Source organism: Sinocyclocheilus rhinocerous, unplaced genomic scaffold (assembly GCF_001515625.1).
Source record: "Sinocyclocheilus rhinocerous isolate Xijiao unplaced genomic scaffold, SAMN03320098_v1.1 scaffold920, whole genome shotgun sequence".
NCBI lineage: Eukaryota > Metazoa > Chordata > Actinopteri > Cypriniformes > Cyprinidae > Sinocyclocheilus > Sinocyclocheilus rhinocerous.
This window is the reverse complement of record NW_015636975.1, coordinates 259,768-282,867: the sequence shown is the minus strand read 5'-3', so window position 1 is coordinate 282,867 and position 23,100 is coordinate 259,768. Positions and strand designations below refer to the sequence as shown.

The following is a 23,100-nucleotide window of genomic DNA, read 5'->3' as shown; positions in this document are numbered from 1 at the left end:
TTAAAAAAAAAAAAAAAAAAAAAACTTGTGGAAGTAACTTACTGTACCTTCTAATCACATTGCAAAAAAGTGCTGTTCTTCCTTAGTATTTTTTATCTCGTCTTCCAGTGCAAATGTCTAAAGATTCTTAAAGCAAGATACATTTACTGCAGAAGCAAAATTAAGATAATAAGTGTTGTTTTCTGAGAAACTGAAGTGGAGTTTATGATTAAAATGAGAACAAATATCTGCCAATGGGCTCAGAAAAATCAGCTTCATTCAAAGGGAAACAAGTGTTCATTCCTCACTGACAAATATTTGTTCTGGTTTTAAGCTTATACTCTAATTTTGTTCTTTATATCTTCATTTTGCATCTCAAGTAAATATATCATGATATAACGATGTTTAGATATTTGTATTGGAAAATAAGACAAAAATACTGGGAAAGATATTCATTTTTTGAAGTGAATTTACGAATTCATCATAAATTTATAAAGACTTTCTGCTCTGATTTAAGACCCTTTTAAGACTTTGAAGACCCACAGAAACCCTGAATGAAAACAGGAAAGACACTTGTTTTTATTGACAGTCTAAAGTTGATCCAGACAATGTTGTAGAATCATAAATGAACAGAATTAAATGAGTTATGACAGTTGAAATGTCCTGCTGAACAGGCAGAAACAGCTTAAAGCAACAGAACTCAAACACTGACAAAACAACTAAAAATAGCTAAACAAAACTAAAAGTCATTTTTAAAAGACAGAAATGCAAGTAAAAGTAAAAGTACTACCCACCAGCATTATTTTAGTATCACTGAGATATTATAGTTATAGTTGTTATTTCAAGAAGTGAAAATGTTTTTAATTCAGTTTCATATTTAGTTAACTATAACCTTGCTACTCTCCTGCTAAAAATAAAGATAAAACTGAAACTAAACAAAAAATAAACATACCTAATAAAATCTAATCTAGTTAAACTAGAAAGAGGTAAAAAGAGAATGTCTGTTCTCGCTGTTTTTCTCTTTGTAGTTTGAGGGTGCAAAGATGTGTGCAAAGTTGTTTTGTCAAAACACAGTTACACATTTGAAATGTGTTCTTTAAAATAAAATAAAATATGATACTACCGAGATCTTAAAATCATAATCTTCAATATGAATGATTGAAGTACAGTAATTAATAACATTATAAATGTCTTTACTGTCACTTTTGATCATTTTATGGGTCCTTGCTTAATGAAAGTATTAATTTATTTTTCTTCAAAAAAAAATGTATGCATGTAAATTTATTTGTGGTCCAAAGGCCACGTGGAAAATATGGGATTTAAAGTCTGTTTAAAACCTGGACATCTTTCAGACTGAGCTGTAACTAATCAAATGTAAGTTAATGAGTGTCTCTGATCACGTGACTCTTTGTACAGTCGATTTCCTGCTATTTGGAACATTCTCACATATATTTATCCTGCCCGTGTCTTCATGATGGTTTAAAGATCAGTCAGTGTGTGTGTGTGTGTGTGTGTGTATATGTGATCACCTCACAGCTCCTGAGATCTTGTCCCAGTCTCTTCCCCTGCCGTCCATCACAGTAGCAGCGGAAACTTCCTGCCGTGTTCACGCACTCTTCCTCACACACATCCGACTCACACTCGTCCACATCTGACCGCAACAACAGGAGCAATTCATGAGTTCAAACAGAGCTTACCAAAACACACTAACCATCATCAGAACACCCTGATTATAAACATCAGCTGAACATTTTCATCTCTCACAAATATGAAAACACAGCATTTATAAACCCCAATTTGAGAGTTTCATTCCTGACCCGCTCTATGTGTCTTTAAGAGTCAACAAGAACAGTGACCTGAAGTGAGACACACATATAATCTTTTGGATGACATTGTAGACGCTGACATATACGAGATCAGGAGGAGAAAATAGTGAACATGAATCTTCTGTTGAATTTCCAACTCTGATTGCAACAGTGTTCATGGGAATGATGGGAAGTTGTTTAAATGGATGAACCACAAATAAACAAGAAGAATGTTCCTTGGTCAACTGTGTAAAAACTGAAGTGGATCTTTTGAGCCGTTACGTAACCAGTTTCCTCTCAACATTTCTGACTAGGTGAAAAGTCACAAAAAAATGGATGTTCCCAAAAGCACATCATATAATGAGACTTGAGGCGTCCTGTGCTGAGACTGAGAGACATATAAGTGAGTACAGGGACATTATGATGAAATGATCAGCTCCTTCAGACTGATGAAGGACGCTACAATCAGGCCAGGGTTATTATAGTTAACTAAAACCTTAAAAGAACCTATTTTGTTACTTGAAATAAAATAAATGTTTACTGTATTAAAAAAAAAATGTATTTCAGCTATTTGCCAAGGCAAAATTTCTCATTTTCAATTAGTTTAACTTGATGACCTACAATAACTAAAACTGAAATAAAAATGAATGAAAACTACATGGACATTTTCTTTTGTTATCAGATAATTATTATTTTCTCAATTTCTTATTTTAATTTAGTTAAACATATATATATATTTAAAAAAAATTGACTAAACTTCAAATTTAACTTAAAATGGAAAATATTAATAAAAAATATAATAGAATATAAAAAAAATTCTCATCTTAAAATAAGCATGTGTGTGTTAGTCTGGTGACATGAGCGCTTGATCATGTAGTGCATTTGCTTTTGAGAATATATAAGTATCCAGCCTGTCGGTTATAAATATACTGTAGCTCTTTATAAGAGCATTAGCTCGCTGTATGGCCAGATCCTGTTAACTCACCTACACAGCTTTTGGTGATGTTGTCATAGACGAATCCCTCCTCACACAGACAGTCGTAGCTCCCATTGAGGTTTGAGCAGTGCGCGGATCCACACACATCTGGAGTCTCCACACACTCGTCCACATCTGTGGAAAAACCAGGAAATGCAGTGACATGTTCTGCTCATATGTGCAGTGATTCTACAGTCACTGCACTGCTGGACGATCTGATGTAATGTGATCATAAATGAGATGTACTGCTACTAAAGTCATTTTACTATGACAAATAATCTGGGTTTTCTTTCTGCAGTTTTCATTCTGGAGGAGAAAGTCTATGCAGCTGTGAATAAAATGTCACATTATAAACAAGATGAACAATGATCAACCAATGGCTGAAAACTGACAGGAATTTCAGAAAGTTTTCATCAATCTTGAATATTATATTGCAGCATGTGGGCAGACACACATCATACAGAACAGGATACAGAAGTACAGGATCTCACAGCTCTCCAAGTATACATCAACAACCCTCTACATATGCGACTAAATCTTCACTCTGGCGACTAAATGATGTCTAAAAAAAAGCACCACCACCAGTCCGAAGTTCAGTTAAAATGACTAATATGCATTCATGCATGGTTATCAAGTTTTAATTCTAATTACAAAAGTTCTATCATTAAATAACATTGATTATCATATTATAATGCTTGACTGACTGTATGTGTGTATATGTGTGTGTGTGTATGTGTGTGTGTGTGTATGTGTATGTGTGTGTGTATGTGTATGTGTATGTGTGTGTGTGTGTATATATATGTTTGTGTGTATATGTGTGTATGTATGTGTGTGTGTGTATATGGGTGTATAATATGTATGTGTGTGTATATATGTATATGTGTATGTATATATTTATCAGTCTGGCGAGTAAACAAAAAAATTTACTAGCCAATGGCGATTCAATTGCCAAGGTGTTCGTAGAGGGCTGATCAATTATCCTCAGTGTCTGCGGTGTCTTTTGTGCTTCTCTCATTCTTTCACATTTATGCATTTGGCTGATGCTTTTATTTAAATAGACCTACACTGCATTCAAAGTACACAGTTCATGTATTCCCTGAGAATCGAACCCATGACCATGGCGTCGCTCGCACCATGCTATACGGCTGGGGTGTACTTAAGAGCTTAAAGGAAAAAACAGGGCAAACATGTAATAATAAATAAATTATAAAGAATAAGATTAAACTAACTAAATAAAAAAAGATTAAACATATTAAAAATAAGTTGGATTAAAATAATAAATATATATATATATTTAAAAAATTGGTTTATCCAAAAAGGCCTACACTGCATTCAAAGCACAAAGTTCATGTATCCCCAATAATAAAATAATATATTTTTTATTAAATATTAAAATAATACAAAAGTATCAATATAATTTTAAAATAATAAAAAAATTGATTTAAATAAAAATATCAAACAGTACAGTACTATAGTGAGTAGTGAAAACAATTTTAATAACGTAATGTTAGAGATACTGTATATATTAGGTCTTTATACATGATAATAAATAGCTGTCTTTTAAATTTTTAAATGATTGCATTTGGACTGCAGCACTTTCTCAAGTTCACTAAGCTAAATTTGAGTAAAACCCAAGTTAAACTTTTTAACCACAAACTAAAATAAATACTTTTTAACACAATTTTGTGTTAAATCGGAGCTCACATGCAAATATCACAGTCTACAGAAGTAATGTTTGTTGACGTCCTCCACTCCAGTAACGCCAGTGCAAACACAGATTTTCCAGCGCTGCCATTCACACTCACCCAGACACTTGTGGTGACCCGACAGCCGGTATCCGTGACGACAGGAGCAGTGGTAACTGCCCATGGTGTTATTACAGTCATGCTCACAGCCGCCGTTCCCTCTGCTGCACTCATCTACATCTGCAAACCACAAACACACAAGTGCACCGTTAACCAATCAGGAAGAGCTCGGGTGATTGGCTGGAGCTGCGCTGGTGGGCGGAGCTCTGGACGTTCTGGCAGAAAGTCGCTCACACTTTACTCTGAACATGAAGAGGATGTGAATGAATCATCAGAGACATGAATGCGGCTCTGTGCTGCAACTGACGCTCCTTCATCGGGTTCAGTGACTCACAGCGGATCAGTGCTGAAGAGAAACTACATTAAAAACCATCTACAAAAACCAACTACATTAAAAACCATCTGCAGTTGCTATGGTCTTCTGAGTGATTGCCAGGGTGTTGCTATGTGGTTACTGAATTGTTCTAATTTGCTGCTATATGGTTGTTCTAATTGGTTGTTAACTCACTGCTGTGCAGTGTCTAGAGTCTTCTGAGTGATTGCTAAGGAGTTCTAATTTGTTGCTATGTAGTTTCTAGTGTGTTCCGGGTGATTATCCTAACAACCATATACCAATGGGTGTTGCTACATGGTTGCTAAGGTGTACTAACTGGTCCCCATGTTACTATGTAGTTACTAGGGTGTTCTGAGTGATTGCCAAGGTGTTCTGAATATTTGTTATTTAGAACAGTCTTTTTGTTTTGTGTTTACTGAGGTGTTCTGAGTGATTGCTAGGGTACTGCAATGTGGTTGCTAAGGCAGTGTACTTTGTTGCTGTGTGGTTACTAATTTATTCTGGGTGATTGCAAGGGTATTGCCATGTGGTTGCTAAGGTGGTCTAATTTGTTGCTACGTGGTTGCTAAGGTGTTCTAATTGGTTTTAACATGCAGTTGCTAGGGTGTTCTGGCCGATTCCCATGGTATTGCTATGTGGTTACTAAGGAGATGTAATTTGTTGCTATACAGTTGCGATGTGTTGCTAAAATGTTCTAATTGGTTGCTATGTGGTTGCTAGGGTGTTCTGGGAGATCACCCTTACAACAGTATAACAACAATTGTTGGTATGTAGTTGCTAAGCTGTTCTAATTGGTTGTGATCACACCGCTATGCGGTTGCTGGGGTGTTGTGGGTATTGCTATGTGGTCGCTAGGGTGTTGCAGGTGGTTTCTAGGGCATTAAAATGTGGCGCTAAGATATTCTGAGTAGTTGTTTGCACACTGGTAGGAAATTGCTATAGCATCACTAGATGGTTGCTAAGGTGTTCTAATTACTCTTAACTTAGAAAACAATACTGACACTAGCATTCTAAATGTTCCCTGCATAATACACTGCTCAGCTTATGCTAACTCAGACACTGCTCCAGAACATGATGGATGATCCTGCAAGGTTCAACATCTACTAGCACAACCTGTGCTACTATAGACCATATGTAGCTCTGCCCCTTTTCAGCGTTGAGTTGTCTTCTGTGTTCCAGTATATATTTCCACAGCATGAAGGTCGCACAAATTTATGAATGAAGCGCTCATTTTAAGATCTTCCTGGTCTATTGGCATTTGTTATGACATCTGCTTTGAACATTACAATGCACACGATAACTTTTGTTAACTCTACAACTCCACTTCACCAGCTAATTACTCTCCAAGAGCTTTAAAGTGCTGGAAATAGTTGTGTGAAATACTTGAAAGTCACTGAAAAGTGCTTGAATTTCTCTCTCAAAAGGTTGTACAAACCCTAAAACTCTTTCTGCCACAACAGCATGGTTATATTTAATGTTTCTACTTCTGGTTTTCTGCGTTAGTGCTGTTTGATCTATTTATAACAGAGAATTCTTGAATGCTTTTGAATTTGAATGCTTCTCTCTAGATCTGGATCTCACAGCACTGTGCAGTAACAGTGTCGCGAGATCAACCTGTTTCCGAGTAAACCTGTTCTGAACCAGACCAGTTTGCTTGTGCTGCGCTCAATTATTGGTCAGAGCTGATAAACGGTCCGTGCTGCCAGGGGCACCTTAAGATGACCAGAGGCCCCTGGGCTACAGCATTACATTAGCACCCCCCCCCACCCTAGATATATATATTTTTTAGCTTCCTGACAATTGTCGAATTTCTAATTTTTCTTGTTGACATGCCAGTTAACATTTACAGCACTGTTCTGCTCAAAATATAAATGTAAGTGAATATGCAAATTCACTCTTTGCCAGAAGGTGGCGCTTGTGGAGCAGCAGAATTATAGCCTTTACTTAATAAAGTAAACACTACGTTATTACAGGCATTATACGGAGGTAATAGCATAAAGACATGTATACAGAATAGCTCTCGTGCTAGGCTTCTTTACTAGCGCACTGTGCATTCCGCTCACAGTATATTGGTGGAACATACCAACTACACAAACACGAGTGTGGGGGAAACCTAAACTGAACCATTGACGGCATACTACAAGCAGGGCGTCGCTGATAATGAGTGTGTGAGTTTGTTTACAGAATGCTGTTGTCACTGCTGCAAACTCTCATATTTACAAATAATTCTTTGAAAACTATAATTTACCTGCAGCCAGTAGGCCCCTCCCAAGTGTAGGCCCCTGGGCTTAAGGCCCCGCCCTGCGCAGCTCAAACGAGTAGCGCGGTTTAGTTACGCTTTTATTTCGTTTGCCGTTTAATGTTTCTCATATGCAACAGAAATGGCAGTGCTTATGAGTTGGGCAACGCGATGGTCGCATCAGTGTGACTGCTCACAAAATGTTGTTTTCGCGCCGCCAGAAAAAATAGGTTGCAGTCTGGAGCCCTGATGCATCATCTGATATGAGCACAGGTCAGCAGAAGAGCAGCAAGGACAGGAAGTGCTGCATCACAGCATCAGTTTCCATTCACATCTCCAATGACATTCAGAGCAAATCATCAGGAACAATAAGTTATTACAGCAACACTCTGTGACGACAGATCGAAATGTTACAGATGATAAAACGCGACATCTTCAAAAAAATCTAGGCACATGTGTAAGGCTCTCAGAAATGCAATCTTTGAGAATATGAAATATGAAACCATAAAGGAGGTGTTCAGATACTGTCTGTATGAATTGCATTTTCACTTAGTTTTTAATTAAATGAGCAGATCCAGAGAATAATATGCACCACTATCTTTAACCTGAATGCATGTTTCTGAAGAGCTGATGTGTGTTTGTACCTTTCTCACACCTGACGCCACTCCATCCCATGAAACAATGACATTGGAATTCGCCCTTTTTGTCCTCACAGCGCACCGTCCCGTAATGATTGCAGGGGTTCGGGGAACACTGGTCTGGAATGTCTGTGGGACAGACAGAGAGAGAGAGAGAGAGAGAGAGAGATCATCATCATCAACAGTAAAACCACAATGAGTCACAAAACACATTCTGCTTCTCTAATGTGATGTTTGAAACACATCAGATATGAAATCCTATAACTGTATGCTTTTTCCTGTAGCTGTAACCTTCATCACATTACATTTACATTACATTTATTCATTTAGCAGACACTTTTATCCAAAGCTTATATACAAATTATGAATACAACAAGGCAAGCGATTCATCATAGAGACAATAAACACGAGAAGTGCTAGTAATACAAAGTTTCAGACATAGTTATCCAGCATTAAATGTCTGTGTGAACTTCTTCATGATTTTTAGAAAAGCTGCACCACTACAACAGCAGCCTATTAGGTAACACTTTACAATAAGGTTTTAAAACCATTTGTTTTAAAACCACCTCTAAATAATTTATTAATCTTAATGTTAATTTCAACATTTACTAATACATTATTCAAATCAAAAGTTTCATCTGATAATATTATTTGATGTCCCTGAGCTAACATGAACTGCAACTGACATTGAACAGTTGTATTTTTATGAATTAATGTTAACAAAGATTAAAAATACTGTGACAAACGTATTGCACAACATACACGCTTAGGACTTCGGAACCTCAACATATGTGTCATGTAATAATGTCAAGTCACCTTTATTTGTATAGCGCTTTATACAATACTGGTTGTGTCAAAGCAGCTTTACAGTGTCAAACAGGAAAATAGTTTTTTAATAATGCAAGAAGACAATAACAAAGAGTCATTTTTCCCGGCTAAAGTCAGTTCATTGATGATTCAGTGATGTCATCATCCAGTTCAGTTCTCTTCCAATAGAGTCTGTGCAATCAGTCAAGCGTCCCCAACTAAGCAAGCCAAAGGCTACAGTGACAAGGAACCAAAACTCCATACTCAATATTATTAAGCATACATACATACATTATAATAATGGCGTGTACATTTGCTTTTTCCATATATTTTATAATTGTATAACACACTGGTCAACTGACTGTTGTTTTTAATTCTGTTTTATGGTAAAAATAAATTGCCTTGCCTTATTCATTGTTTGTTAATATTAGTTGTATCTCGTTAGAAGTGAGCTCCGCGCATGAACTGTGTTCCGATTGACATGGTCCCTACACAGTGTCCATTGCTTCCTACTCACTGAGCAGGGGAAATTCGTTGAAGTTTACTTCACTTCGGAATATTCATTAACAGATTTGCGCTGCGCCGCTGCCTGCAGCGTCTTCACACACATACGAAACTTACTAGAGAAGCGTGAAGTGGGACATAATATACCTCTGTAAATAAATACAATTTAAATTCACGTCTCGCACACTTAAAATTGCCCTTTGTATGGATTCTATGGAACATATACGCTCCCTTCAAACTGGAATCATGGCGGAATATCCGGTAATGTCCACTTCGCAGGGCACTTACAGTCAAATATAACAAACGTCTGAAGCAATAAGAGAAACATACAAAAGGTGCAGAGCAGGGGTACGCGAGGACTGGAATTGAGAACCGCTGGTCTAGATGATGTCAGCTGAAAATGCAAGTCATTTCAGAGGTGGAGTAAGTTATTTCATTCAGCTGAAAGATTATGAGAACATTAGTTTTTCTTTATAAAAATGTCACTGATGAATAATTCAAAATATAGAACATGAATTAAAACAGTAAATAGAGTCAGTGTTGATCATTGTTGTGTTGAGAGTCTTTCAGCTCTTTACAACTCTGGTTGTCTCGGATGCGTTTGCTGACGGCACGTCCGACCACAGAGGAGAGAGACAGGACGAGCCCAGAGATGCAGCATCTCTCTCTGACTCAGGGCTTCTGCTGGACCCAGACCGGCCAATCACAGCGCAGCACGAGGCAGCCTCTGAATCAGCAGAAATGAGTAGAGCAGGACGAGCCTCCAGCAGACGTCATGAAGATCGTCACACACACACCCACCAGAGGGGCTTCACTCATTCAGATGCTCACACACGCTTCATTTACTGAGCGACGGGATGAGAACGAGAAGAGCGAGATGTTCAGATGCAAGAACAATCTCACCATGAGCTCTTTATGAAGATATATACACAGATCACTGCAGCACTGAACACCACACACTGACAGAGAGAACGATAGACAGACAGATGGATAAAATGAGAGAATGACAGACAGACAGGTAGACAGATAGATAGAAAAGGATAGATAGACAGATTGATAAATAGACAGATGGATAGGTAGACAGAAAGACAGGCAGACAGAGAGAGAGACAGAACAAATGACAAAATAGATCGATGTACAGACAGACAGACAGGTGTGTGGTCACTCACTGTGGACGCAGGTGATCAGATCCTGTTTCTTCTTCTCAGAGTCTCCAAACTTCTCCATACATGCTAGTGCATTCAAGAGAATCAAACATCTCCATCAGGAACTGCAGATGATTCAGCAAATCATCAATTCAGAATATATATGAAATCATTCTAACCTTCATTACAAAACAATCACAACACATAGAAAAGAGCTAAAACACTGCAGGAGACTCACCCTGATACTTTGGGTAGAAATATTCCTATAAAAGACAAGAAGTCATGATGAGAAATGACTGATTATGAACAGTATAACATGTTTTGCTCATGAATGAAGGTGAAGACACATGAGAACTGCACAGACGGTCCATGACTGATGACTGTTTCAGATGTGTTCCTGTCCTGACATGTCGTGCTCATATTTTGTCTTACATCAGGGTGGATAATGCGTCTTGTCTCATGTTTCTGAGATGGAATGAAAGGACACACACACACACATACTCACACTGCAGAGATGTGAGGTGGAGTAAAACTACAGAAGACTTCAGTCTGATTGTGTACATTAATCTCCCTGGAGTATTTAATACAAAAGCATTAATGAGAGCAAATTATTAGATGTGTGACCCCAGTGACCCCTGACGTCTTCACATGAGTTCCAAGCTAATTGATGTCACGTCCTCTGTGCATTAAAGTCCCGCAGCCCTTAAACTAGCTTCACTGTCCCGCATGCAGTGACTCTGGGTAACTTGGTAACCAGCATGCTGACTCACTCACATACACTGCAGTGAGAAATCTGCAGCGTCAGAGAAGCAGGTCGCACATGCTGCCACTGAATAATGCATGCAGGGAGTGGAAATCCGACATCTCTGACACGCTGCACGCAAACCTCACAGAACGACCTTCTTCACATCTCCTTGATTCACCTCGCCTCATTTTCTCTCGTTTTGTTCTCAGGAGAGATAGTCATGTGTCTGCAGTTGATTCCAGAATTTCTCATGGTCAAGCTAATAATAGAAAGTATTAGACCGCTGATGTCATCATAATCTTTCATGCTTCCCAAACATCCCCAATCCTTATTTACAGACCAACGGGATTAAATCTAATCAGCACATTCACGAGAATGACGCGTCAGACATGCGCCGCCACACAGGAATTTATTTTGTATCAAAAACACATTCCAGGCTCAGCAGTCAGTCAAAGCAGTGACAGGCCCCTCAGGGACCAATCAGAAAGCACACAGACCGGCTCATTTGCATATCAGCTCCCAGAGGAGAACAGTCTGTGGTTGAGGAATCATATTCATGCTGGGTTATTGATGTGAATCAGGTGCAGTGCACTGACTCATGGGAATACATCACAGTAATAATAGCATCAATGCAGGATGCAATGATGGAAAGAACTTATGTTTCACCTTTATATATTCATAATAGTATTGGTTGATATACTTCATTCTCATATCGTCCTATGGTCAGACTGTGAGATCGCCAATACATATTATCATGCTAATTTATTTAATTATTTTTATAGTTAGTTACATAGTTCATAAACTCAAGGAATCGTGTTTTATTGGTTATAACGCGCGACTGTAAAAACGCGTAAAAAGAAATGATGGAATAAATAACCCCTAATATTAATTGGATAATAATACTAGCCTGATATTAATAATAATATTAGTCTTGATGTCGTCAAAGGCATCAGCCACAGGCGATCGTCTATCGGCACACCCAATTCATAATATTATTACATATTCACACAAATTGAACACTATAATGTTTATTCAGCAGTTTGTTTGGAAACAGTCAATGACTAAGAACAACTAGAAAACAGGGAGTTTGTAAGACAATCAGGACAATTATCTGTTGATTAATTAGGGTTCATGATTATGTATGAGTTCTAATGACTTTACAACCACTTTATTTCACTGATAAAGCAGCTTTAAAGACAGATGCTCTATAAATGTGACAGCCTCCCTGTCAAATGGACCACTGCAGCCCTACAACAGACTAGCCTATATAGTGCATACTAACTAGGGAGCAGCACAGAATTATTACAGGTCAATGAGGATGAAAGATCAAATCAAACATTAGCTGGAATCGAGTGCATCGACTAAACCGACTAATAGCGGCAGCAGCGAACTCTAACTAGTTAGTGAGCATCATAGAGTGCACACTAACTAGGAGCGGCACAGGATCAATACAGGTTGAAGAGGATAAAAGATGACAGATGATCGTATCAAACATCAGCTGGAATCCAGCGCATCTATTAAACCGAATATTAGCGGCAGCAAATTTTGTAATACTCTTACCGTCTCGGGGTCATTCTCAAACACTTCTCTCGCCTCCTCTTTAGTGCATCTCTCCTCCACACACTCCCTCTCCAGATGACCCTGCTTGGTCTCCTCGAACACCTGGTTCGCCCTCCGGTGTCTACGGAGAAACTCGTTCGCCTCCCTCGGCGACACGGACACTGAAAACAGCAAAAACTCTCAACTTCTGCGTCAGGATGATCTGATCACACTAGTTAGTGCGGCACTGCACGGGAATAACGACTTGTTTCGCGTACTTACACTGTGAGGAGCAGCCAATACACAGCAGGACGAAGCAGCAGCTCGACACAAACTCTCTCATGTTGATTCTGCGTCAAACTTTCGCTCGTTCTGGATCAGAATCCTGCACATTCAAACGAGAACTCAAGCGTTTCTGCAGCACATTCAACCTTCCTCTCTCTCTCTCTCTCTCTCTCTCTCTCGTGCACTATTTTGCCCTCGGCTCCTCTCTCTCTCTCTCTCTCTCTCACCAAACGTAAGCGGCAGATTCGTCGGTTTATTGGTGAAAGTTGCAGCGCGTTCAGGGAGTTCCCGATGCAGAATTTTTCTCCGCAAGAGCGGATCACTGCAGTACATACTACATAAGCACTGGGAAAAGATCCATTTAAAGCGATAGATCACCGAGAAAACATACAAAAGCAAATATTATCATCATTTACTCGCCCTCATCATGTCCTTCAAACCTCTATGACTTTCTGTTTCAGTTGAACACAAATGGAGAAGCTTAGAAGAATGTTCAGGCTGCTCTGCATCATACAACGACTGAATTTGGACTAGAGCTGTTGAGCTTTAAACAAGGATAAAATGTACCATAAAAATATCATAACAGACTTCTGAAGAAACACAGACTGAATTTAAGTTATTTTTAAATCTCATCACCCATATGCATATTCAGACTTAGCATTAGACCAGGGGTGCCCAAGCTAGGTCCTGGAGGGCCGGTGTCCTGCAGAGTTTAGCTCCAACCCCAATTAAACACACCTGAACCAGCTAATCAAGCTCTTACTAGACATACTAGAAACTTTGTAGCAGGTGTGTCCCTCCAGGACCGAGTTTGGGCACCCCTGCATTAGACCATTAAATCTCACAAGATTAACCCTAGCCCTAAAACTTTAGGTATGTCCCAATTCACAGATTTATGCACTTCTATGCCATTTTGTAGTATAAATAGTGTGAGTAGTGTGTTTACACTGACAATTCCAACAAGAACTGCACTTTTAATAGCCGGTGAATGCACTTATTTAACTAAAAAAAACAAAGTGTGGAATATTAAAAAGTTAATGCACTACAGTTGCATTGCAAAATGCGAATGACAAAATAACCAAAAATTCAGAGACGGCCCAGATAACAGTGAACATTCTCAGAACTTTGGCTAATGTTCTAGCAACAAATTTTCTTCCATAACAATAATAGAAAGTTATCAGGTCTTTCATACATTTCTCAAAACAGCACAAAAACCTTCCTGGAACCAGAGGCGTCATGCCCATTCAGATTTCTGAGCCAAGTGCATTTTGAATGCAGCTTCCAAAAGACAAAAATAGCCGAATAATATTTTTTTATATTTGATACAATCGCACGGGTGTGATTAGAACGCTCAGTGTGGCACAGCATCAGCTGCTAAATTCAAATCTGCGTTTGCTGGCTGGCGCTGAGACAGAGACAGACGCGTTTTTACAGCACTGCGCATTATAACCAATCACCCACGATTCTGCTGAGCTTATGAATGCAATGACCAATCAGAGACGTTCAGATGAGTCATCGCTGAAACGCGGTGTTTTGCTCTCATCAGAAACAACAAAGTTTAATGGGAGTTTTTGAGAGTGCCTCTGGCTAGACTGAATGAAAATGTTCTTTGCTCTCTGTAAAATGAAAGTGTTATAATTATTAACTCACAATATTGTTATTAAATTCACATTAAATGCAAAGTCAGTCGTATTAAAAATATTTTATAGCATGACACCCATATCTGGTAGCCTACTTAAGTAAAAAGTCGGGTTTTTATGTGTAGTTAATATATTACACTATTAGTCTACTTTGCCCATCACCATTGATCAAATAAAATAATCTATAAAGGTGCAAAACGCATTTACTTATGTTGGCACAGCCATTTTGCGTATAATAACCGGTAAATTATATTTATTTATACGGAGGGAAAACCATGCTCACTACTCGGTATGCTGATGAACCGGAAATTACACTATTAGTCTACTTTGCCCATCACCATTGATCAAATAAAATAATCTATAAAGGTGCAAAACGCATTTACTTACACATATTAGAGAATCGAGATATTTCCAGATATAGGCTAGTTAACACGTTTGGAAATATTTCGAATAAAAAGAAAAAATAAATAAATAAAACATAAGCCTATGATCAACTTTTTAAACATTTTTAAATGTTAAATGTTTTTTTTTTTAAAGTTTTATAATGCTAGGACAAAACATTCTTACAATTTATTAATATCTGATATACATTTTCATAACATTAAAAGAAAACATTCGTAGAATATTAAAAATAAACATTCAAATAATGTTATATTTGGGGTGAAAAAGTTAGCAGAACATTGTAAGAAGTGCTTTTGTAACCTTTAAATAACATTATAATCACAACAAGAAAACTGGACATTTCAACGTTTTAGAAACATTTTAAAACAATTTTCCCACAACATTTTTCCAACCTAACTTTGTTACCTGGGTAAATGTTACTACTTCAGAGAACATTCAAAAGTAATGTTTCCATAACGTTTGCAAAATGATAAAAGGGAATGTTCCCTTAATGTTTGCATAACAAAAAAAGAGTTCTTAAAACATTTAAAAAACTGGATGCTTTGAAGTTTCAGAGAACATTAGAATTGAATAACGTTTTCATAACTTGATGGGAACGCTAACAAAACATTCTTAGAACATATTTTTGTAAGCTGGGATTGTACATAGTGCATAGTATTAGTGCATAGTGTGTAGTGGCACACAATTTATCATTCACACTGTCTACACACTGAATGCACAATCACAATCAGGTTCTAAGCCACTGAGTTCTAAACTGTGTCGCAATCAAGTGGTTTCCCATCATGCTTTTTGTTTGCTCACTATTTGGCACGAATCAGCATGACATCACAGCAGTTGCATGTTATTTCTGTACCTGGCCATGATGGTTCTGGGTAGGGCTGGTTTATCTGAGATGTGCGATTGCGACACACAGAGTGAGATTTGAAAGTGAACATTTCCAGTGAAACATCTGCTGAGTTCCACAGAATGTTGACAGAACTTTCAGTTTTGGGTGAACTGTTACTTTAAGTATGAGTTCATGACACGATTGTTGATTTGCAGGATTGTCATCAGGAAAGGTACCAAATAATGTCCTCTATGCTATGATCTACACTTGTGCCAGGACACATGAATTTTAATAGCAGCACTGTAGATTTGGCCAATTAAACCTATAAAGTCGACTGTATCACATTTGATAATGAATTTCTAAGGCCTCTAAATGATCAACATGATCAAAACTTTCGCACAAACAATCTACTACATGCCTTCTTTCGTCTGATTGATAGTTTATACTTTTTAGCAGGTAGTATAATTGTACAGACATTCACATTCAGCTTGTGGTTCACGTCTTTTTTTGGAGTTCTAAGTATTCTAAGTATATCAGACTATATGAGCTATAGAAGCCTGATCTATGAAATACGATACAAAACAAAAAACATGCAACATTTTTTGATTTTGTCTAAGGGTTTGATTTAAAAAAACAATTTTTGATTTTTTTTTTTTCCCTTTAATTTAATGTCAGGCTTTATTGGGTTAAAGTATGTCTCATGAGGTCTTTATAGAGCCATGGTCATTATGTTAAGATATAAGCATTTTTAAAAATCTGTTTTTTTTCTTCTTAATGTCCATTTGTAAAGTTTCTGTGAGTCTGACAGTGAAATCTCTCTGTTTTAGTGAAGGCAGACCTACATTCTAATCAGGCTGTTTGTTGATTTGACAGTGATTTTCCTGTCTGTGTTCTTATGGCTCAAATGTGAGGTTACATTCTTCTCCTGCAGCTGTTTTCTCAGTGTTTACTTCGCTCGCTCTCCTCTTGTTTTTCTGAGCCAGTGTTTTCATTCTCTGTTCCTCCCTCCCGTTTCCCGTCTGTTTCTTTATGCAACATTGAGGCCAGGTCACCCATGTCCATCTGTAAAACACACTGTATATCTCATGTCAGAAATATAACAGAGATGTAGATCCAGTGTCTGGTGTTTGAGCACTGTCAAATGAAAACATTTCACTCTTCCACCTCTACACTGCACAAAAAAAGCCAAAAGTAGAACATTTTCTAATAATAACCGCAGATTTCAGACGGTCAGGGAAATTAATCTAAACAACTCAGTCACTACTAAACTGGCATTATTTAACATAAAAAGATAAATATCACACTCACAAAGAAAAACAGAAATATATAGAATATATAAATTATAGAATATAGAATTATAGAAAATATACAAACAGTATAGACTTAACTTGATATAGAATTATAGAAAAATACAGAAATGGAACTACATATAGAATAAAAAATACAGAAATAGAACTAGACAGAAGTATAGAAAAATATAGAAATAGAACTAAATGTAGAAGTATAGAAAAAATATAGAAAGAACTAGATATAGAAATACAGAGAAATATAGAAATAGATCTAGATATACAAGTATAGAAAAATTTTGAATTATAGAAAAATATATAAATAGAACTAGATATAGAAGCACAGAGAAATACAAATATAGAAATTTCCTCAGAACCACATATTGTATATGTGAAAAGTAGGCAGTAATTAAACAGTTAAACACTCTCATTCGTGTCTAAGATGGGATTTTGCTTCTTAAGAAGGTGAGATTTGCATTTGCATGATGACGACGACGACAACAACAAGCTGCATTTCATGTTTTATTACAACAATTAATGCGGCACTAGTGTTCAATATCCACCTAAACATATTCACATCACATTCAAATTAGTGTGTTATATATACAAGACACAAACTGACGGCTCTATACTGCGAGTAAAAACCTGATTAAAGACACACGTCAGGAATAAAAATACTGGAATGAATATGTGTGGCATCTTTAAATAGAGGCTCATGAGCTTCTGAAGCTCTTTCACAGGTTAGTCATCAGTCAACTAATGAGTGGATCAATTAAAAACACAAAGAAACATCACAGGTCAAGCTTTCTCTCTCCGTCTCCTGCTGAACCCAGAATCAGGACATCGCATCATGTGTTTGACAGGAACTCACAGACAGACGCAGCCGGTCAGGTGTCCCTGCATTAGGCTGTGATGTCATTTCCTGTCTAGCGCGGCTGGGATTCAGCGGACGGAGGGTCTGGGGCGGAAACAGGAGGACAGGAGTGAGACTTGATGCTGTTGTCTTTGCTAACAGCCTCGTCGAAATCCAGCTGCTGTCCGTTCACACTGATCTCCAGACAGCCGTGGTAGAATGCAGAGATGGGAGTGACGGACAGCGGGAGATCTGCACACATACAGAGCCAGGGAACATGACATGATGCCAGGGATCATTGGAAAAAACACACTTTCTCGGTTCATTCTAAAAAGGACCTTATTTAAAGGGGTCATGAAATGGAGAATCTAAATGTTCTTTATATTTAAAAGCATTTTATTCAAACATACACAGCTATCTATCTATCAGTGCTTGCCCTCTTGAGTATCAAAACACACAACATGCTATAAATGAGGGTGTGGCTACGGTGAGATGAATCAGCCAATCACAGCAGTGGGTGTTTACTTCTGTTTCTGAAAGAGTCAAGTCAAATCAAGTCACCTTTATTTATATAGCACTTTTAACAATACAGATTGTGTCAAAGCAACTGAACAGCATTAATTAGGAAAATAGTGTGTCAATAATGCAAAATGACAATAGTAAACACTAATTTTTCAGTTAAAGGCAGCAAGAGGAAACACTCCTTCAAATTGAGTGATTTTTCACAAAGGTAAAGGTAAAATTGGGATGGAAAATTATTTTTACAAATATTTTACCCTTTTGTGGTGCAAAAAACTTAAACATAACATAATATAACATAATATAAATAACCTGAAGCTGCATTTCATGATCCCTTTAAAGCAAAGCAAAGCATCATGAATCTAGAACTTGACTCCTTAATGTTCTGAAATGTTTTACATGAACATGATCAAGCGGAATCAGATTCTGAACTATAATATGCTGCTCTTGACAGACGTCTGACTGGGTTTCCCACCATCATCTCCATCTGAATCAGTCACACAAGCACAATCCAGGTTCAGATGTTTGTGATGGACAGACAATCTGATGTTAGTGCTCTAAAACCATTACAAGACACCACAGCTGATAGATTTATTGATTTGATGTCCCGATGAAGACGACTAGATGCCAGTAACAGAAGGAGTGCTGACCAGCAGCTGTTAGTGAATGAATCTGCACTAATACTGACTTTTACTGTGCTAGTTAATGATTAACAACTGGACCAGTTATTTTAGTATCACTGAGATACTATTGTACATTTTACAAATATTTTGAATTAGTTTTTATTTTTATATTTTATAATTTTAATTTTCACTTTAGTTATAATTGGTAATTTTGTTGTGTTTTTGTCATTTTTGTTAAAAAATGTCTATAGTTATTATTATTATTTTTTATTTGAGTTTTAAATTTCTGAATTACCAGCTAATATAATTAACTACAGTTCTAAGATATAAAACTTAACCAGTCTTATTTTAGTATTATTGGCTACTTTTATAGATTTTAATTTGTTGAATTAGTTTTTATTGTTCTATTTTCATTTTAGTAATTTTGTTGTGTTTTTGCCATTTTTAAAAAAAATGTCTATATAGTTTTTAACATTTATTTGGGTTTTACATTCACATTTTGCATTACCAGTTAATGTGATTAAATGCCATTCTAAAGCCTGAAGTTTACAGTTAAACTGTATCATACATTTGTTTATATTTTGTATCATTTTCATTTATATATTTAATATTTTCATTTTACTTGAGGTCTTAGTAATTTTGTTGTGTTTTGACATTTTGATGTATTTTTATATTTATGCATTTGGCAGATGCTTTTATCCAAAGCAACATACCAGTGTTATTTTATCATGTTTTATTTATTTTTATAGAGATACTATTATAGTTTTAGATACTAATAGATACTATTAAAGCAAATTTGTAGTGTTTTTGTTATTTTTATTTAAAATGTGTCATAGTTTTTATTAATTTTCATTTCAGTTGTAGTTTTATTTATTTTAGTACATCAAGTTAAACTAAATGAAAATGATAAACGTCGCCTTGGAAAACTAGATGAAATAAAAAAAAAATTATATTGTATTTTATTTCAGTTAATATTTATTAGGGATGCACCGATACCACTTTTTTTCAGAACGAGTCCAATACCGATACTTTCATTTTTGGTACTCGCCGATACCGATACCTGTATTTTCACAGCATTTGTAATTTTTTTTAAAATATTGGGTACAGAAACAAAATAATAGTAATAATAATAATAATAATAATAATAATATGAATCATGTTAGTTGGCTTCATTTAGCAAACAGATATTACCTTACCTTACCTTAGTATCGGTATCGGTGCATCCCTAATATTTATTTTATTTCAAGTAATGAAAATGTTTTTTTTTATAGAATCAGAATCAGGCTAAAAATGAAGTAAACAAGCTGACTGACCTGGAAGTCCTCCTATGTAAGTGTGGACGTGACCCTGCATGGCACTGTTGAGTTTGGATAAAGCCTCGCTCAGGGTTTCAGAGTCACTGTAGGACACGCTGGAGGAGTTTGCTGTGATGTGGATACCATCAGCTGATGCTTTCATCTCCACCACCAACCAGTCCGGATAACACAGCATCAGAGACTGCAGCGTCGCCACGCAGATGCCGTCCATGAAAACCTGCAGATTCTGCAACACATGAGCAAGAGACACGCGTGTGTTTAGTGTGTGCTGAGACTTCACCAGGACGGGACATCAGCGCTGAATCTTACCGCATCATCAGGTCCTTGCGTCACCACGGCAACGGACAGAGGGACAGAGTGGTTGCTAACCAGGGCAAATAATACACCGGTGCTGCTGGACGGACGGATGTTCATCACAACATCCAGCTTCCAGAGATTTGTGCTGCCTAAGACACGAACGCACACGTCAGTAACTCATCCATCTACAACAGAGTTAAAGCTTTATTCATTCATTCATTAATGTGCTTATATGTAGCGATGAGACTTTTGTCTTCTGTAGAGCTGCATTTGAAGTTGTTTCATAATTCTAAAACTCTGCAACATCAGATGTGCATAACTGATTAATTCTGCAACATTAACACAGTTTCTTTCCTATTTATTACTGTGAAGCTGCTTTTATATGTATAAAAAGAGAGAGAGAGAGAGAGAGAGAGAGAGAGAGAGAGAGAGATATTCATTTGATAAAAAATATTTATATGACAAAGTACATAAAATAAAACTAAAATGAAAACTGAAAATATAAAAATATTCAAAATACTAGTAAACACTAAAAGTAAATAAATCATACTAAAATAATACTGATAAAAATTACATTTTTTTATAATAATACTTAATTAAAAATATTTTAAATTAATTTTTAGTTAAAATGTTTGCAAAAATTTAAATGAAAACTGAAAATATAAACATAAAAAGCTAATTCAAAATATTAATAAATACTATAAGAATAATATATAAATCATGCTAAAATAACACTGATAAAGACATTTTTAAAAACGTAAAAATGTAATTTATTTATATTCCAGCTGCTTTATAGCTGAATTAAATTTGTTTCATAATTAATTAACACTATAGAAATAAATGTAAAAGTGTATTAAAAATATATAGAAATAAATGTGACTTGACTTATACAAAGTGCTTGTGCAAAAAAACGAGCCGAGTTTAGACTGAATCTCCTGTGGTAATGGACGTGTTGCAGACACTCTTTAAAGAGCTTTAATTGTATTTATTTAACTGAACTCACTGTAGTCGATGTTGAAGAGTGCCAGGCCTCCGCCGCTGAAGAAAGAGCCTTTCTCCACATGCACATAACAGTGTTTGCTCTCCTTCTCCTGAATCACCTCCTTCACTCCAGACGCGCCCTGATTCATCAGATTCCAGCCACGGATGCAGCCATCCAGCCTCGGGTTGATCTGATCCACAGCGGCACAAACAAAACACACATTCAGTTCATTCACCAAACAATACTATTGTTAAACACACATTACTTCAAATAAAACAAACTAAATTAAAATAATGTCCATCATTTTACATTTTTTGTAATTTTGTTATGTGCTTTTCGATTTTAATTATTTATTTTTTTATATTTAGCTTTCATTTATTTTTATTTCAGTTCTAGCTTTAGCAATTTTAGTACTTGAGCTTAAAATTATTTTATTTCGACTAGTTGCGAAAGAAAACATTTCTTATTTTTATTTACTTTAACTTGATGCACTAAAATAAAGACTGAAATAAAACTTACTAAAGACTATACACATTTAAAAAATAAAAATGACAAAAACAACAATATTGCTAAAAATTTAACTAAAATAAAAATAAAATGTAAATAAATAAAATGTTAATAAAATAAAAATAAAAATTAATTTAAAATATGAATGAAAACTATAGCAGCATCTCAATTACACTAAGATAACAGTCACTGGGGTGAATCTCGTGAAAACAATCAAGACCATGACCAGCTCATACTTCATCCCCAAAATCATGAGAAACAAACAAAATGAAGAAAAATAAATTTATAATGCCAAAAACATTTTTCAACAACAATTTTTCACTCAAATTCAAAGTGGAATGCTGAATAATCTTCTCTTTAATGAAATGCAATGCAAAAAAAAAAATGATTAAAATAATCCAGTGGAAGAAAAGTGCAGTTGAGAATTTAGGGTTACAAAATGTATTGCACTGATTCAAAAAAATAAAAGAATTTTTGAAGTTTTGTAAATTCTAATTGCATTTAAAATGTGTAATGACCCGTCAGGTGTGTGTTTGAATTCTCACTGGTTTGATGAGGCTCTCGTTGCGATTAGGCAGGCCGGCAATGTAAACCTTTGTATCCAGTTTGTCGTTGACGGGGCTGAAGAGTCGCTCAGGACTGTTAATGCTCATTATGGCCTCTTTACTGATCTTCACACTGATGCTTCCCATCAGCTCCTCCACAGAGATCTACAGACCACAGCAAACACTTCACACACAACCTCCAGAACCAACAGGACATCACATCCAAACGCCACCGCTTAAACGTCAGGGGTCCGTACGATTGTTAAAGTGATAGTTCACCCAAAATGAAAATTCTGTCATTAATTACTCACCCTCATGTCGTTCCAAACCCGTAAGACCTTCGTTCATCTTCGGAACACAAATTAAGATATTTTTGATGAAATGTGAGAGCTCTCAGACCCTGCATAGACAGCAATGCAACTGTAATGTTCCCAGGTCCAGAAACGTAGTAAGGACATTGTTAAAATAATCCATGTGACATCAGTGGTTCAACCGCAATTATA

At 36.5% G+C, this 23,100-nt stretch overlaps 2 protein-coding genes across 3 annotated transcripts in view; both read right to left on the bottom strand.

Moving 5' to 3' along the window:
* Positions 1–13,456, bottom strand: part of gas6 (growth arrest-specific 6) — a 20,260-nt gene extending 6,804 nt beyond the window's left edge. The window contains exons 1-9 of one of the 2 annotated variants that reach the window (XM_016563084.1): positions 13,438–13,456; positions 12,799–12,901; positions 12,538–12,698; positions 10,471–10,495; positions 10,257–10,319; positions 7,783–7,905; positions 4,566–4,685; positions 2,770–2,895; positions 1,509–1,630 (exon numbers count right to left, since the gene is read on the bottom strand). In XM_016563084.1, the coding sequence (XP_016418570.1) occupies positions 1,509–1,630; positions 2,770–2,895; positions 4,566–4,685; positions 7,783–7,905; positions 10,257–10,319; positions 10,471–10,495; positions 12,538–12,698; positions 12,799–12,859 (801 nt within the window). In that variant the 5' untranslated portion in view covers positions 12,860–12,901; positions 13,438–13,456. Of the gene's footprint in view, positions 1–1,508; positions 1,631–2,769; positions 2,896–4,565; positions 4,686–7,782; positions 7,906–10,256; positions 10,320–10,470; positions 10,496–12,537; positions 12,699–12,798; positions 12,902–13,028; positions 13,282–13,437 lie in introns of those variants that run through there. The other variant, XM_016563083.1, reaches the window with a different exon arrangement.
* A 3,962-nt stretch (positions 13,457–17,418) lies between these two features.
* pros1 (protein S) overlaps positions 17,419–23,100 on the bottom strand; it is a 21,240-nt gene continuing 15,558 nt past the window's right edge. The window contains exons 10-14 of the mRNA XM_016563082.1: positions 22,598–22,762; positions 21,567–21,735; positions 20,576–20,712; positions 20,264–20,492; positions 17,419–18,060 (exon numbers count right to left, since the gene is read on the bottom strand). Coding sequence (XP_016418568.1) covers positions 17,882–18,060; positions 20,264–20,492; positions 20,576–20,712; positions 21,567–21,735; positions 22,598–22,762 — 879 coding nt within the window. The 3' untranslated portion in view covers positions 17,419–17,881. The remainder of the gene's footprint in view (positions 18,061–20,263; positions 20,493–20,575; positions 20,713–21,566; positions 21,736–22,597; positions 22,763–23,100) is intronic.